Source organism: Vicia villosa, linkage group LG6 (assembly GCF_029867415.1).
Source record: "Vicia villosa cultivar HV-30 ecotype Madison, WI linkage group LG6, Vvil1.0, whole genome shotgun sequence".
NCBI lineage: Eukaryota > Viridiplantae > Streptophyta > Magnoliopsida > Fabales > Fabaceae > Vicia > Vicia villosa.
Window position 1 is genome coordinate 157,075,030 of NC_081185.1, and position 16,156 is coordinate 157,091,185.

Consider the following 16,156-nt stretch of genomic DNA (forward strand, 5'->3'; position numbering starts at 1 on the left):
GTTCTTCATTCACATTAATGTTGATTGATCTTAAAGGTGTTAAGAACCTTTGATCACCCTATAGGTTAGATAGTAGGCATAGGCTTGTACAATAATTCTAACTATAGTGAAATCTCTTTCGTGTTTGAAAGGGGACTGGAGTATTCTCGGATTGTGAGGGGAACCAGTATATATCGTTGCGTTCTTTACTTTTCCGCACTTTATTGCATTCATCACCATTACCAAAGAAAAGAAAAGAACCTTACAAAAACCTTCAAACACTTAACCAAAAATTATTAGAAGTATTCTCATAAAACCGATTAAATTTTTGAAAACCTAATTCACCCCCCCTCTTAGACGCACTCTTATACTTACAGTTAGAAGCCACCCAAGGGGCGCATGTTAGGTTTTGATATTTGTGGAAGGTGTATACACGGCATTTACTTAATTTATAACAGGTTGTTGGTGATGTTGAGCAAGTTGCGCACCATAACGTATGCACTATTAAACATGTTGTATTTGGTTGGCACAACCATCTTCGTGGACAAGAGTACCACATATGTCGATATGGTATACCTGTGATACTTCTATGACTTGTAGCGGGTCCATGAGTATAATTAAGGGGCCACATGTTTGGTATACTTTTACTCCAAGTTATGCAAAGGTTATATGTGGAAGACGAAACAGGTTACAGGCAGCATCACACTTGTTTGGTATCATTTAATGTCATTTTCGTAATACTTCAAATATACGTCCATTTTTGCATCTTTTACTAATTATTTAAACTTACCATTTCTAGGCTTGGACTCTCCAGCACTTCCCACACATATTTGGACGGTCATATATGTCAACCTACACCCAGGAGACACATCCATATAGAGTGTATCTTGAACGCCTAATGGTAGAGGATATACAATTCAACGCATATGTCCTTCACTGTAAAATGCGTCCCTTGGATGACATTGCCTTCTACTCTTGTTGGTTAGCTCGCAGTTTATGTTTAACATATCCTCATCTACCTGAGCGCGTCATGAGGTAGTTCGACTACTTACAACCTGTTCCTTGAGACCATTTACAGTCTCCTTCGGCTATGAGACATCGAGATATGGATATCATGTTTGATGATTATAGAGAAAGCGAGTGTTACTTGAGAACTGGTGATGTTGAGCAGGTTGCACACCATATGGTACCGGATGAGCACGGAGTACCCCTAGCTCCTAGTGACAGGAGTGTCGCATACAACCTCATCTACATCTGGTGGTACTTCAGGGTGTCACATCCTTATAAGGTACCAAATTCTCGGGGAGATCCACCTAGGACAACTCATCAGGAGATATTAGAGGAGAAGCGGGCTATGTCTGATCATGTTATTGATGTGTTGCCTAGATGTCGCCATATCATGCAAATTAGACAATTTGGTACAGATAGCAGACTATTTTCAGTTTGCTCTGCAATGATGAATTTTATAGATGCCATGATGGAAAAGACGATGTGGCACTAGAGTACACGAACCAACGTAAAAATAGAGGGGTTATATTATTTTTTATATATTACTCTGATTATTTAAAATAATAATGGATGTCGGAATACTTGTTAGACAAGGCGGGAACCCCTCGCTTTGAATTTTGTTCTTAAGAGGTTTGGTTTTGACTCCTCTCTTATCTTCTTTGTATTCCCTTTTCGTTTTGATTATTAATATAATCCTCCTTTTTGTTGTTGTCACAAAAAAAAAATCCTCCTTTTTGTTTTTTTTTTTAAAAAAAAAACTAAAAACAAAATCTTAAACAATTTACACATCCAAGGTGGCAGTTACTACCAAAAAAAAAGTGGCAGTAAAACGGTGCGTTTAGACTCGTCTTCCTCACTGAGCGAGTGTGGATCTAGCGAAGTAGAAGAAGATGCAGTGGTACTTAGTCGCTACGCTTCTCACCGTTCTCACCAGTTCTCAGGTCACACTCACTTTCCCTAAATCATCACATAAACCCTAATTTCATCAATTTCATTTCTTAATTTGCCGATTTTGATTTCATTTTGATACTTTCATATTGCAGGGAATACTAACAACTCTATCACAAACCAATGGAACGTATAAGTACGATTATGCAACTGTACCATTTCTCGCTGAGGTTTTTAAGGTATTTCAACTTCATTTTGTAGCTAACTAGTTTGTTTTGATTTTACTTTTTGGTGATTTCGTTTCATTGATGAAATTTGGTTTTTTTTTTTTTTCTCAGCTTGCTGTGTCAAGTTTGTTACTTTGGAAGGAATGTCAAAAATCGCCTCTTCCAAAGATGACAACGGAGTGGAAAACAGTTTCTTTGTATCCAATTCCTTCTGTTATATATCTCATTCATAATAATGTTCAGTTTGCTACCCTCACTTTTGTGGATACTTCCACTTATCAGATCATGGGTAATTTGAAGATTGTTACTACTGGAATATTATTCAGGTGGGTTGTTTTTTTATGAATTCAGACTCAACTTGAATCTCTCAGTTATTGTGTTGTGTTTTGTTTTTTAACTAGTTAGAGCTGATGTTCGAGAGTTGTTTCTAGGCTTTTCTTAGGGAGGAAGCTTTCCAACTTGCAGTGGATGGCCATTATGCTGTTGGCGGTCGGAACAACCACAAGTCAGGTGCTACATTTTTGCAGCCTTACAAATTAAATTATCTGGCTTTTAGGGTATTTTATAAGAAGATATCGCAGCATTGTGCATTGTTAATTAGCTTTGTATCATGAACTCAAAAATTCAATGTTTGCAGAGGTTTGTATAGCTCTAATGCAGTAGATCCAAGTATATTACATTACATAAGTCTCACATTTTATAGTGTTGTTTTCATTAAGCAAAAATGATTTTTGGAAGGCACCTTATATGCACTCCTTCTACTGTTGACGTTCCTCCTCCTAATGATATTTGTTCTTTTTTTATAATTGTAACTGTGTTAGTGAGATGATATTAAGTCATAATGTACCTAAATGCTTTGATTGTTCTGCATTGAGAACTTGCTAAGATCCTTATAGCTTCAAATATGAGAATTTGAGAAGCACATTCTTAGATTTAGGAGGTTTTTAAAGAATGTAAACCAGATATTGACTTCCATTGAGAATGAAAATAAAACAGAGTGACAAAGTGTCTTACAAATGCAACAAAGTTGTTCATTTCTTTGCATGTTAGTCGTTGAGATTTCCTTGAAATAACCACGAGAACTGGACCTAATAGTTGCACGGAACTTGCATGTTAGAATACAGTCATTTGAAGCCCAAATACACCAAATTAAGAACAAATGTCATAAATGGCTACATCACACTTACATTAATTTTGAAAATATTTCTCTTTATCATTTCATACAAAGTTATTGCTCTTATTTGTATGGTATGTATATTGGGATAATTAGCCCTATGATAAAAAGTGTTATTGAGATGGAATGTATGCTGATTATTGTTTAGGTCAAGGGCTGTGGAGAGGCTTCCTGTGAGTCCCTTTTCTCAGCACCAATTCAGGGTTACATGTTAGGAGTTCTATCTGCTTGTCTCTCAGCATTAGCTGGAATTTATACCGAGTTTTTGATGAAGAAAAACAACGACACCTTATACTGGCAGAATATACAGTTGTACACGTAAGTTTTTTCATTTGTTTTTGAATTTGCCATCATTTCTAATCTTTAGACAGCCATGTGATCACATTTGCCATTGGGATAATCTTTTGAACTATTTATTTCAAAAGCTATTTCATATCCATTTTATCCCCCTTTTTGACTATCAAATGAACATGGTTATTACATGCACCACGAAGTGAATGCTCTGTTTTCATATCGAGTAAGAAGCAGCATAGCATATGCTACTGTTGAATTTACATTGTTCGTTCTACGTAGAATTCTTATTCGTATACTCTTTAGTTTGTCATTTTTGTGTGTGATAAAGGTTGTTGTATTTTATGTTTAAAACTGTTGAATTTCCATTATCGTTGGAATATCCACCAACATGAGGCATATATTTCTGCATCATTTTTTCGTAAGGAGTTGTAACTTATTTGTGTTCTCTACCCCTAAACCAAATTCACATTTCAGTAAAACTAAAATGGGAAGATGTGACAAGTGTTGCTTGATTATGTTCAGATAGTTTTTAATCATCCACTAAGAAGAATACACGTTAAATTGGTTTGTTTCTCCAGGTTTGGTTCAATTTTCAATCTGGCAAAGCTTATTGTGGATGATTTTAGAGGTGGCTTTGAAAATGGGCCCTGGTGGCATCGCATTTTTAATGGATACACTGTCACCACCTGGTTGGTGGTATTAAATCTAGGGTCTACCGGTCTTTTGGTTTCATGGTTAATGAAACATGCTGATAATATTGTTAAGGTACATCTTTCAACCCTCTTGCAAGTTGCAAGCTTTTTTCCTCATTATGTGAAATTTCTGAATAATCTTTTTCTTTAAGATAAACAATTAACTTTTCTGTGACTCTGGAATTAGTGTAAAGCATCACGTCATAGTATAAAGTCCTTTTATGTTATTTCTTTTCTTTTTTCTCCATAACTGTTAGCTGTGTCTGCTTTCTTTAGGTCTATTCCACATCCATGGCAATGCTGCTTACAATGATTCTATCAACATTCCTCTTCAGTTTCAAACCTACATTGCAGGTAAATTCCAGCCCAAGCAAGGCCAAAGCTTGTATGCAACCACTCTGTATTCTCCCCTTATGTCCTTAGATTGAGATCAAATCATTTTACTGCACATAATTTGGAATTTAAGACACCTCATGATGATATAATCAAATGATGTTTTACAGGATAAACAAAGCTGTTTGCTACTGCAAGTTTAGAATCTGTCATTCCTAAATTTTGTGACATACTTGATTATTCTTATTAAAATAGATTTTTATTTCTTACAGTGACCTTTTCGTTCAGGTTTTTATTGAAATTAAATACTGGTATCATTGTTTGAAACCTTTCATGGCATTATTGAAAGGCTACTACTGTATAATAATTTCTTTTCTTCTTTCTCTCTTTGCAGCTATTCTTGGGAATTATTATTTGTATGATGTCTTTACACATGTATTTTGCCCCACCAAACATGCTCTTAGATATGCCATTAACAGTTAAACCTGATGAAGAAGAGAGGCTCATTGAAGTTTCTGTTGATCGGAGAACACATTCATGATATATATTGACATCTGAATACAATGCTTTGGTAATTGAACATTTATTTCAATTATAATTTTTATTTTATTCTATTTTATCAATACATTAAAAAAATCATTACCATATCACATCTGACATTTCTAGTTAGATGATACATGTAGCATTGAGTAAGTATATATTCAGTGTAAATCTTGATTAAACGAATAATATTGCTGCCTTGTGACATTAGTGGTCCCAAGTGAAAAGTGGAAACAGGCTTTCTTTTCTCGATGCCAACAGTAGTGCTGTGAACATCTTACCCTACAAAAACCCCACATAGTGGCTATCTTATGAAATAGGCCACCCTTTTAAATGATAATATAACTGCTCAAACCCGACCATATGTCCTCCGATTTAATGGTTAGATATAATGTTCATACGCGTGCAGATCCATACAAAGATAATCTCATTGAGTATGATTGAATTCGAAAAGGGGAAAGGGAGTGCATAGTTGTCTTGCATGCATTATTCTGAATGGAGTATCACTATCAAAAAGATATTGCTGTTTTTATTCCGTGCGCATGCGTAATAGTATACACCAGTTCAATTTAAATATATTGGTATTGAGCTTTTTCTAGTTTTAAAAGACAGTTTTATATGTTATTTTCTGCTAATTCTGCCGTCACGCTCTGAAAAACATATATACATGGAAGTAGTATTAGTTAATTAGAAGTACATATTTGTCACCAATACAAATTGCTTTGCACCTGTCTGCATTAAAATTATTCTGAGACATGTATAGAATGAAATGGCAAGCTTTGCACCTGTCTGCATTAAAATTATTCTGAGACATGTAGAGAATGAAATTGCAAGCTTTGCATCTGTCTGCATCAAAATTATTCTGAGACGTGTATAGATTGAAATTGCAGCTATTACGTTTTTTAATTCCTGTTTATTCACCTTTTCCCAAAGGTTTTTCCTCCTATTAAAGTAATCTGTTCTATAGAAGAGTTGCAGAATATATATTTTTCAATCTGCAATGCGAGTGGCATATTCATTCGGACAACTTCGACTCTACATTGCTAATAGCTAATTTGAACTCCAAGCACTGAAGGAAAATATGGTTTTAACATTCAATGAAATGCACAAAATGTGATTTAACTTCTCTCTGCTGGTTCTGATAGGGGTGCTACCTATTTTACCCTCTATGGCACAAGAAGTCAAGGCAGCCTCCATATTTCTACCTCTTGCCGTACAAACTAAACAATTTTCCCGTCGTAGTTAATTTGAAGAGTTATGTTTACAGTTTGATGCCCGTATAATATGCTCCCTGTTTGTGTTTGTATTAAAAGGGATGAAGGGTTTGTTTGATTTTTATCTCTTTGCTTATAGCTAAAGGACTCGAGGAAGAAAAAAAATCTGGTGTTTGAAATTGAAAATTGTTGTTATAGCAAAGACAAAAGATGAAGCTTTGTACTCATATAAGTATTTGTCATTCAATGTTGGCGTATAATTTGTTGGTTGCATGAGAAAAGAAAAAATAAACTATATCTAAATAATGTCAGCTAACAAAGCTGAGAATAACTCATGTCAAAGTTCATGTAAAACGGAATTCCGAACAACTTTTGTTTGACAAGAATATCCGCACAAACATTGTCATAAATATGTTGAATTGAGATAAGACCTAAAAACCCTACTAAGCAACCACATGTTAAAAAAATGTTGAATTTCATTATGCAGAAACTATCACTAGCAAAAAGTTAGAGTAGCATACAATATTCTTGAAACTTGCTTTTCAACAAAAATTGAGCTCAATTAGAAATATTTGCACTTCAACGTGAAGAATAGTTGAGCTCCCGATACTAAGAGTCTGTTTGGATGAGGTAATTGGAAATTTTAAAAGAATTTGAAATTTAAAGCAATTCAAATGATTCAATTGAAATCTATTTATTTTAAATTATTTTGTTTGGATGGAGTATTAAGGTAATTCATTGTTAGATTTTTGGAGTCATTTTTTATAAAAATATAAAATTTTTGGACCATATTAAAAAAATTGAAAAGTAGGGACCAAATTGTAAATTTTAAAAATTATTAAGGACCATTTTGCAATTTAAAAAAAATTTAGGGTCAATTTTGTAATTTTGGAAAATATGAGGACCAAATTGCAAAATTTGAAGAAATAATAGTAACAAATACATTTTATGGAGTATGAAGGAATTTCAAATTCTTTGGTTTTTGGTGTCATTTCAAAATGATTAAATTTAACTTAGATAAAATACTCCATAAATTTCCATCATTTTAACAATTCTTCATTTTTGTATCCAAACAATAAATTTTGCGCAAATCATTCTGAATTCACTCAAAACATTACATTACCTCATTAAAATGCTTCATCCAAATTCCAAACACACTCTAAAGATAAAGGAGAATTCTAGAATATAAAACTTGTCTCTTCAACAAACTCGTGAAACAACTTGGATTGGAGATTGCACTGCCATCTACTTTGAGAGCTAGGCATTTAAAATTTCCCTGTTGCCCACATGCCTCAAGATAATCAACCACTCGGCTCCGCAAGATAACCAAACGCATTGACTCATTTAAAGTTGAAGAAAATGCATACAATTCAAGAAGATAAATGGTTCATTTGTTTAAGTTTATAGTATTACATATTTTTGTTTAAAAAGATTTAGAATTTCTTTTAAACAAAAATTTTCAAATAAAAAATTAGTTTAAATACTTTTTCATAAAACGTTGTTTTAGATATTTTATTATTTCACTAAAATATTATATTAAAATTTCAAAAAATCCATTACATTTAAAGTTTTTGAATAACATTTTCTAAAAAATATTTTTGAAATATATTTTTTTAAACTATGTACTTTTTGCTGTTTGAGGCTGTTCAGAATTATCCAGCTAACATAGTGCCATCGGGTTATTGGTCTGATGGTAAATGGTTCTGAAATTTAGATATTATTGCAGATACGTTGTCGACAGTTGCGTCTCTTGATTTGAATCAGCTTCTGTGTATTTTGGCAAATTTGCATCCTTTTCTACAAGGGTCAGACTTTTTCATTTGGTGGAGGAATCCGCTTGAATTTTCGGTTAAAGCAACATAAGGTTGAATTCTTTGAATTCGATAGGGTCAGAGCAGTTTCCACTCATACTCATTTGTTCGCTAAGTTACGGAAGACTCAATTTCCTTCAAATATCCGTTTTTTGGTTGGAGATTATTTCTCGACCGTCTTCCTACACGTACTCAGGTTGGCAGAATAGGTGTTATCAATTCCATTGGCCAAGACTATCCCCTTTGCTTAGTAGAAGAAGAATCAGTTGTTCATCTCTTATTCCATTGTAATATTTCAGTTTAGATTTGGTTGTCTCTGTTCAATTGGTATGACATTCCAGCTTTATCTATGATGGGGTCTGATTTGGAGAGTTTTGAGATTTTTTATTCACTGTTGCTAGGAAAGATCAAGAAAAAATTTCGGAGAATCTTGTGATTTACGGTGACTTAGATTATTTGGCAGACTAAGAATGCTATTATCTTTAAAAATGATCTGTGGGATATATATAGTATTTCCTTGGTTAAGTCTATTTTGTGGGATTGATTGAGCATAATACTGAGATTGATATACTGTGGGAGGATTGAAATAGGGGTGGCAAATTAGTAACTTCTATACTATGTTCTAATTTTTATATTTGTGTTATTGAATGTTAAATTAATTGTTTAAATTATTTAAAAAAATAGTAAAACAAATTTTAGTATACAAGTTATCATTTTTAAATTAAAAAACATGGACGAACAGATTCAAAAGTATATTTATTTTTAGAAGTTAACACTTTTGAGACACTGAATTGAAAAATACTCAAAAGATAAACTAGAAAAAAATGCAAACTAAGCATTATAGGTGTGATCTAGTTGACTATTCTTCATCATCTCAATTAAGCAATTTTAAGACTACTAAAAGTAAATACTCTACACATTAACAAAGAAAACCCAATCAATTACACAACAAAATAAATAAGTCCGTTTATTTTGTTTTTTTTTTTAAAATGATTTTTATAGTGTTATAAATTTTGTGAAAATTTTTTTTACGTAAATTTTTTTTATAAAAGTTTAAAATTTTGTTTGAATAGTTATTCTTAAAATGTGATTTTAGGTATTTCATCTATTTATGGGAAAAAAATTTGATATCAAAATTTCAAAAAATCACTTAATTTTAAAGCTATTTCAAATAGATTTTCATAAAAATCATTTTTGAAATACAATTTTTTGAAAAAAATACAATTTTGACTAAGTTTTGTTTTTCAATAATCTATGTTTATGTTATGGTATGTAGAAATTAATGTTTCATTTTAGAAAAAAGGAATATAAAAAAATTTGTAATATTTTAAAAAACAGTTTTGAAAAATCTATTTTAAAAAATACAAAGAAAAAATTCATTTTTTTAAAGCTGAAACAAATAAGTCTATAGTGAAAAAAAATCAACTTCTCATATTTTACCAAATGTGACAAATCGTGACTCTGTATAAAAAAAATATAATATTTATTTCTTAGAGTTTATTTTCTAAAGAAGGAAAACTCAACCTCAATCCTGAATTTACCCCCTCTATGTATCTATTACAAATTTACAATGTAAATTGTAGAAAGAACATCAAAAGGTGCTTACATTTTTAAAAAATCACTCTAATTCAAATTTGAAGTATTAGAAAGTGTGAGAGAAATTTATTGATGTTGTCAAACCAAAAGAGAAAAATCAATTGATAATAAGTTGTATATCAAGTATATAGCTATTAATAAAAAACACTACCACACTAGCTAATGAAAGATAATATCACACTATCTAATTCTAATATACCTTTTCATTTTCAATTTAATAGTTTATAAATAAATATAACTAGTTATGAAAGATACTACCATACTACTTAATATACTCTTTCATGTTGAATTTAATTACGCTACAAAAAGGACAACTAAGTTTTTTACAAATAATTATACACTTTTAATTTTTCATCCATGCAATCACACATGTCACTTTTATAAAGGGAACAATTCACGTAGAAAATCACTCAGAAATTTTAAAACGGCGATAAAATGTGAAATCGAGAAAGAAGAGACAAATGAACAAAATAAAGTATCCCCTAAATTAAAGGGAAAACGGAAGGAAACTTATGAGAGGCATAACATTTAGTCAAGATGAAAAATTATTCGTAGTAAGATACCACCTTTATATAAGAAGGTGAAGAGGATGATCTACATTCCAAAATAGAGGGAGACCCAGAAGACAAAATCATCGATGAATATCAATCTCGAGAATGCAACAACACTCGAGTACATTAGAGTATTCTAAATGGGATTGTCATTCCCTATCCCAAGGACTCGAAGTCATGTGTTTGGAATGACGATGCTAATCGTTGTAGTGTCGAAACAAGCAATTAATGTGCATGTTCCCAAAGCCACGTACTCCCACTCAGTAATCTTTTTCACTTCTGCTCTTGTAAGTCGAAGGTTTACCCGAAAACCGCAAGACGACAACAAAGGACGACCCAAAAATCTCAATCCTTGCCTTACTAAATTACAAAAGGACACGGAAAACAATTGTTTCGACAAGGCGTAAGATCCACAACAACATGGCCAATTAGGAAAGCCCAATATACAACTCCACCAAGTACGACAAATGATTATGTGGAACCTCGTTAGAAAGGTGACTACCCGATCCTAATTGTCCAAGCACCATTACCATTAGATCTAATCACACGACTTCTTGCTTGACACGGTGCGTTAGACGGATGCGGCTTGAATCGTCAGTCATATATAAATCATACCCACACGTCAATTATAAGTATTATCTTACTCTCAAACTACATCTCTATGACTTCACTTACTTAAACATTAAAGTTACAAATTCTCTCCGCTCTGCCGTACTCAAAGCTATCACTGTTGTAACAAAAGAGCTTATTCTTCGGGCATTCCCTTTTCTCTTCTTGTCCACCACATAACACATAAATAAAATTCACACCGACACACCCTATCATTAAATAATAATTTTTGAAAAATTAAACCATGATAAAAATTGCCAAATATAAAAATTAATAGAATTGACTCTGAACATAAAATGTAAAAGAGAATAATTTATTAGTAAAAGTCAAATTAAAAATAATAATTGGTGGTGATGGGTACAATACAAGGGAAAAAAGGAAAAGGAAAAAGAAAAGAGAAAACACACATACGTTGCAATTTGGCGGTTCAAAAGTGTACAATGGTGGTGGTGATGAATGATTAACGAACGTGAGAGAGTGAGAGCGAGTGTTACTGAAGCATCCACTAACCCTAGAATCATCAATTTTCCCTTTTCACTCTCATCATCCATTTCCACTCTCACTATTCTTGTTACACACTTAGTAGTGTCAGTTCAAAATAGGGTTTCCCTCCGCCACGAAACCCTAGAAAAAAATGCCGAGAGAGATAATCACTCTTCAGGTAGGACAATGCGGCAACCAGATCGGCATGGAATTCTGGAAGCAGCTTTGTCTTGAACATGGTATCAGCAAAGACGGCATCCTCGAAGACTTCGCTACTCAGGTCTATCAATTTAGGGTTTTGTGAAATATCTCACCAAGATTTTAGATTTTTACTATATTAGTGAATCTTTAGTTTGACTATGAACTGAAATGAAACAACTAGTTGATTAGTGAATTTGTTTTTGGTGAAAAATGGTGTAGGGAGGAGATAGGAAAGATGTCTTCTTTTATCAAGCTGATGATCAGCATTATATACCGCGTGCTTTGTTGATTGATTTGGAGCCCAGAGTTATTAATGGGATTCAGAATAGTGATTATCGAAATCTTTACAATCATGAGAACATCTTTGTTTCTGATCATGGAGGTGGTGCAGGAAACAATTGGGCTAGTGGATATCATCAGGTTTGTTGTCACTAGACTATTTTCTATTTAGGATTTAGGAATTCTATGTCGTTTTTTTAGAAAGTTTTGTTGCTTTACTTCAAATTCGGAAGATACTGTTTTTTTTTCTTCAGCTCATTATTTATTGTGAATTTGTTGTCATTATTGACTAACTCGTGGTATGACACCACATACATAGGGTAAAGTTTTTTAGTATTTGTGTACAATGTCAGTGATTTTGATGCTTCATTTGTTTGTTATTTGTACAAAAATGTCGACTTAGCAAAATTAGTAGTATATGGACTGATAACACAAACATTAGTTATAATTCCTGAAATCTAGGGAAGGAATATGGGTAATGGTGTATAAGAGAAGGGATGGAAATTAGAGAGGGTGTGGATTATGTGAGAATCATTATTCTTCCTTTCTAAACGTTCTCCTCTTGGTTTCTTCCTTCTTCCTTATTCTACTTCTACTTCTCTTCTAATTCTTCATGTACTCAGACTCCCGTGTCGCTTGGTTATACACTGGGAGTTGGCTTGATTGCTCATATTCAGTAAAGCAGTAACATTTGTCTTCATTACAAACTTAATCCATTACACAATGCTGCAATACAAGCAGTTGTATTGGATTTCAATTTCGACAACTAGCACTAACTATTGAAAAATAATGCTTCACATTAGAAATATTCATTATAGAACTAGAAAAGCCTCTGATGGTTTGATTTGTGTTTTTTAGATGACTTAGCACATTATAGTCCTAATAAGTCAGTCCATAGGAGTCTTTATCAACTATTTTAAAATGTAAGTGTAGTTTTTGATGTGTGATGGCCTATAAGTGATGCCTTACATTATTGGAATGCAAAGTAATTGTTTAACTAGTGTGATTATTAATATCTGGTCAGGGAAAAAATGTTGAAGAAGACATAATGGATATGATTGACAGAGAAGCAGATGGTAGTGACAGTCTTGAGGGTTTTGTTTTATGTCATTCAATTGCTGGAGGAACAGGCTCAGGTTTCTTTCTTTTTTTTTCGTAATCTTTGCTTTAGAACATCCTCATACGAAGTCCAAATTCAGTCAAATATTAAATTAATCTCATATTAAAGTTGTTTGTAACTGAGAATGGCTGGGGTTCCTATTTTTGTCATTTGAACATCCTATATCCTAGATGGAAAACCTTGGAGATTGCTCAAATATTTCTCATCTGTGTGTTTTTAATTTTGTTTTACAAATTTTGCTTGTATATTAAATGTTATTCCTTAAATTTATATACAGGTATGGGCTCGTACCTGTTGGAGACTCTGAATGACCGATATAGCAAAAAATTGGTTCAGACTTACAGTGTATTTCCTAACCAAATGGAGACAAGTGATGTGGTGGTCCAACCATACAATTCCCTTTTGACACTCAAGCGGCTGACTCTAAATGCTGATTGTGTTGTGGTTCTTGACAATACTGCTCTAAATAGAATTGCTGTGGAACGACTTCATTTATCCAATCCTACATTTGCTCAAACAAATTCCCTAGTTTCTACCGTGATGTCTGCCAGCACAACCACTCTTCGTTATCCAGGATACATGAATAATGACTTGGTCGGTCTTCTAGCCTCCTTGATTCCAACGCCAAGATGCCATTTTCTAATGACAGGATATACGCCTTTGACAGTGGAACGTCAGGTGAGGTCTTTGTGTATTTTCCCCTTAAAATGATATCTAGAGCATCAAGATTTTTCCTAAATTTTTGTCCTGCGAAGATTTTTGTTGTTTTGTTGAACTGGAAGCAATCTACAGAGAAGTTATTAATTCATCTCTCTCTGCCCCCATTTTATAAATTTTCCATAATCTGATTGGAATATTATGTTACCTCAAAAATGTGGTTTTTCCTATTACACTTTCAGGAAAGCATTTAAAAATTTGGTGATATTTCCTTGCAGGCTAATGTAATTCGTAAGACCACTGTGCTTGATGTCATGAGAAGACTTCTGCAGGTACAATGGTTGCTTAGACAGTTAATCTTCAATTTGAATGACTATAATCCACTGACTTCTATTTTCCTGGCAGGCAAAGAATATTATGGTCTCTTCTTATGCAAGGACCAAAGATGCCAGTCAAGCAAAATATATATCAATTCTGAATATCATCCAAGGAGAGGTTGACCCAACTCAGGTAATGACAATAATTACAGAGCGGTGATGATATTTATGGAGTTTTCCATTTGTTAATTGAAACTGAGTTATAAAAGCATACTTACCATCCGTATCTTTAGTGCTAACTTGACTTTACGGTGATTTTATTAGAAAAATGTTTTCTTTCAATAATTAATCAATAACGCTTATTAGACTCTACTAATGTTCTCGTGTGAAGATCCGACTCCTTTTATTTAACGTTAGATATTTTGCTTTCACACAGCATTTTATACTCAAGCCAAAACCTTGAAAAATTATAATTAAATCTTCAAATGATGTTTCTGTAGCTTTCCTAATCGTTTTCAATATATCTAATCTACATACATTTTCAGTTGTGTTGCTTAGATTGACTTAGGATATTTGTATCGTGTGTCTAATATGTAAATATTTTAACGTTGCTAAACTATATTGTGATTTTATCTTTCACTATGGATTTAGGTTCATGAAAGTTTACAGAGGATACGCGAAAGAAAGCTAGTTAACTTTATCGAATGGGGTCCTGCAAGTATTCAGGTATGTGTTCTGTGGAAAATTAATTTAAAGTTACTGCAGCTGCATCCGTTTCTCTCTTTTACATATACTTTTATGACATTTTTTTTTCTTTTTCTGGTAGGTTGCTCTATCCAGGAAATCACCATATGTTCAAACTGCACACAGGGTAGGACTCGATATTGTTTTTCTCAGCCTTAGCTTTTATGATTATCTTGTTTTTCTGTATTACATCTGATTGCATTGGTGATGGCTTAACATCTTTTTAGAAATGGTTATTATTCTGAGGTTGGATAATCAAGCGAGCCGGTAATAACCTGCGTGCTTTTGTGTTTATTAGGTCAGTGGCCTTATGCTGGCTAGCCATACTAGCATCCGCCATCTTTTCAGTAAATGTCTGAGCCAGTACGATAAGTTGAGAAGGAAACAAGCCTTTTTAGACAACTACCGGAAGTTCCCAATGTTTGCAGTAAGTGTCCCAATTTTGTATCAATCTTTTCCGCACTGATGCTGCATCTGTCTGTACTTGGCTGGTAGAATCATCATTAAATACTTGTCATTTCATCTGATGCCACCGATAAAAAATGAACAGGACAATGACCTCTCTGAGTTTGATGAATCAAGGGACATAATTGAGAGTTTGGTTGATGAGTATAAAGCCTGTGAATCCCCAGATTATATCAAATGGGGAATGGAGGTAGATGTTTTACAACTTCACTTCCTATTTTTAGATTGTCTTGCAGACTGTTAATTATTATTTTTCTATGTATAGGATCCGAATAATACGATGACAGGTGAAGGCAGTGCTGCAGGATCTCTGGATCCAAAATCAGTAGTATAAACAACCAAGTAAGCTATTATTATAATTAGGCAATAATTAGATTTTCCTTGAGTTTTAGATTTGATTTTACTTTCTTCCCCTAACACGATAAATAAAAGATAAAATATGAAGGTTAAATGTGGTCACTATATTAGGTTCCATCAGTCAGAAACTATTAGTTTGCTTTCCCATGTGAATCTAATGTTTGATCCCTTTGACATCCTTTCTAACAAAAGCAGTCTTAAATGTCTAAGATTCTTGTGTATTTTGACAGGCAATGTGACAAGGGTTTGGAGTCAGACGTGATCATGAAAACTTTTTCTATTTTGGATGGTTTGCGGTGTGATAATTTAATTTGTATTGTATTGTTTGTTTATCATTTGAACATCCGCCATAGTACTGAGTCCCACTGTATTTATTCGTTTTCAGCAATGTATATGGTTGGTTAGATGTTGGTACTGCAATGTTGATATTGATAGTGGGAGTTCCATCCTAGGGACTTACTCATTGAAGGTTGTTTCGCCCCAATGTTCTCACCTATTTGCAAGAACGTTGTTCCTTACCTGAGGCTTTTTTTTTTTGCCATCTAAGTTACTGTCATGCTAATGGTTAGTGGTAAATAGTTTGGCCTATGCTTATTTTCCTCTCACCATGTTTCTAG

The 16,156-nt window shown here is 33.3% G+C and overlaps 2 protein-coding genes across 6 annotated transcripts; both read left to right on the forward strand.

The window, feature by feature from the left end:
• Positions 1–1,779: 1,779 nt before the first annotated feature.
• LOC131610731 (CMP-sialic acid transporter 1) lies at positions 1,780–6,622 on the forward strand. 5 transcript variants are annotated; one of them, XM_058882762.1, is made up of 9 exons: positions 1,780–1,928; positions 2,031–2,114; positions 2,214–2,428; positions 2,534–2,612; positions 3,425–3,594; positions 4,149–4,335; positions 4,539–4,616; positions 4,990–5,166; positions 6,069–6,622. In XM_058882762.1, exons 1-8 carry the CDS (start codon positions 1,878–1,880, stop codon positions 5,134–5,136), a joined length of 1,011 nt encoding a protein of 336 aa, XP_058738745.1. In that variant the 5' UTR covers positions 1,780–1,877; the 3' UTR covers positions 5,137–5,166; positions 6,069–6,622. The 5 variants fall into 5 exon arrangements, with proteins under 5 accessions (XP_058738745.1, XP_058738743.1, XP_058738744.1 ...); XM_058882760.1 differs by having other exon boundaries at positions 6,103–6,622; XM_058882761.1 differs by having other exon boundaries at positions 6,106–6,622.
• A 4,674-nt stretch (positions 6,623–11,296) lies between these two features.
• On the forward strand, positions 11,297–16,031 carry LOC131610733 (tubulin gamma-1 chain). The gene is made up of 12 exons (XM_058882765.1): positions 11,297–11,679; positions 11,820–12,020; positions 12,904–13,015; positions 13,277–13,677; positions 13,935–13,988; positions 14,062–14,166; positions 14,625–14,699; positions 14,800–14,844; positions 15,016–15,144; positions 15,268–15,372; positions 15,448–15,524; positions 15,770–16,031. The coding sequence occupies exons 1-11, from the start codon at positions 11,551–11,553 to the stop codon at positions 15,514–15,516; spliced, it is 1,425 nt and encodes a 474-aa protein (XP_058738748.1). The 5' UTR covers positions 11,297–11,550; the 3' UTR covers positions 15,517–15,524; positions 15,770–16,031.
• The last annotated feature ends 125 nt before the right edge of the window (positions 16,032–16,156 follow it).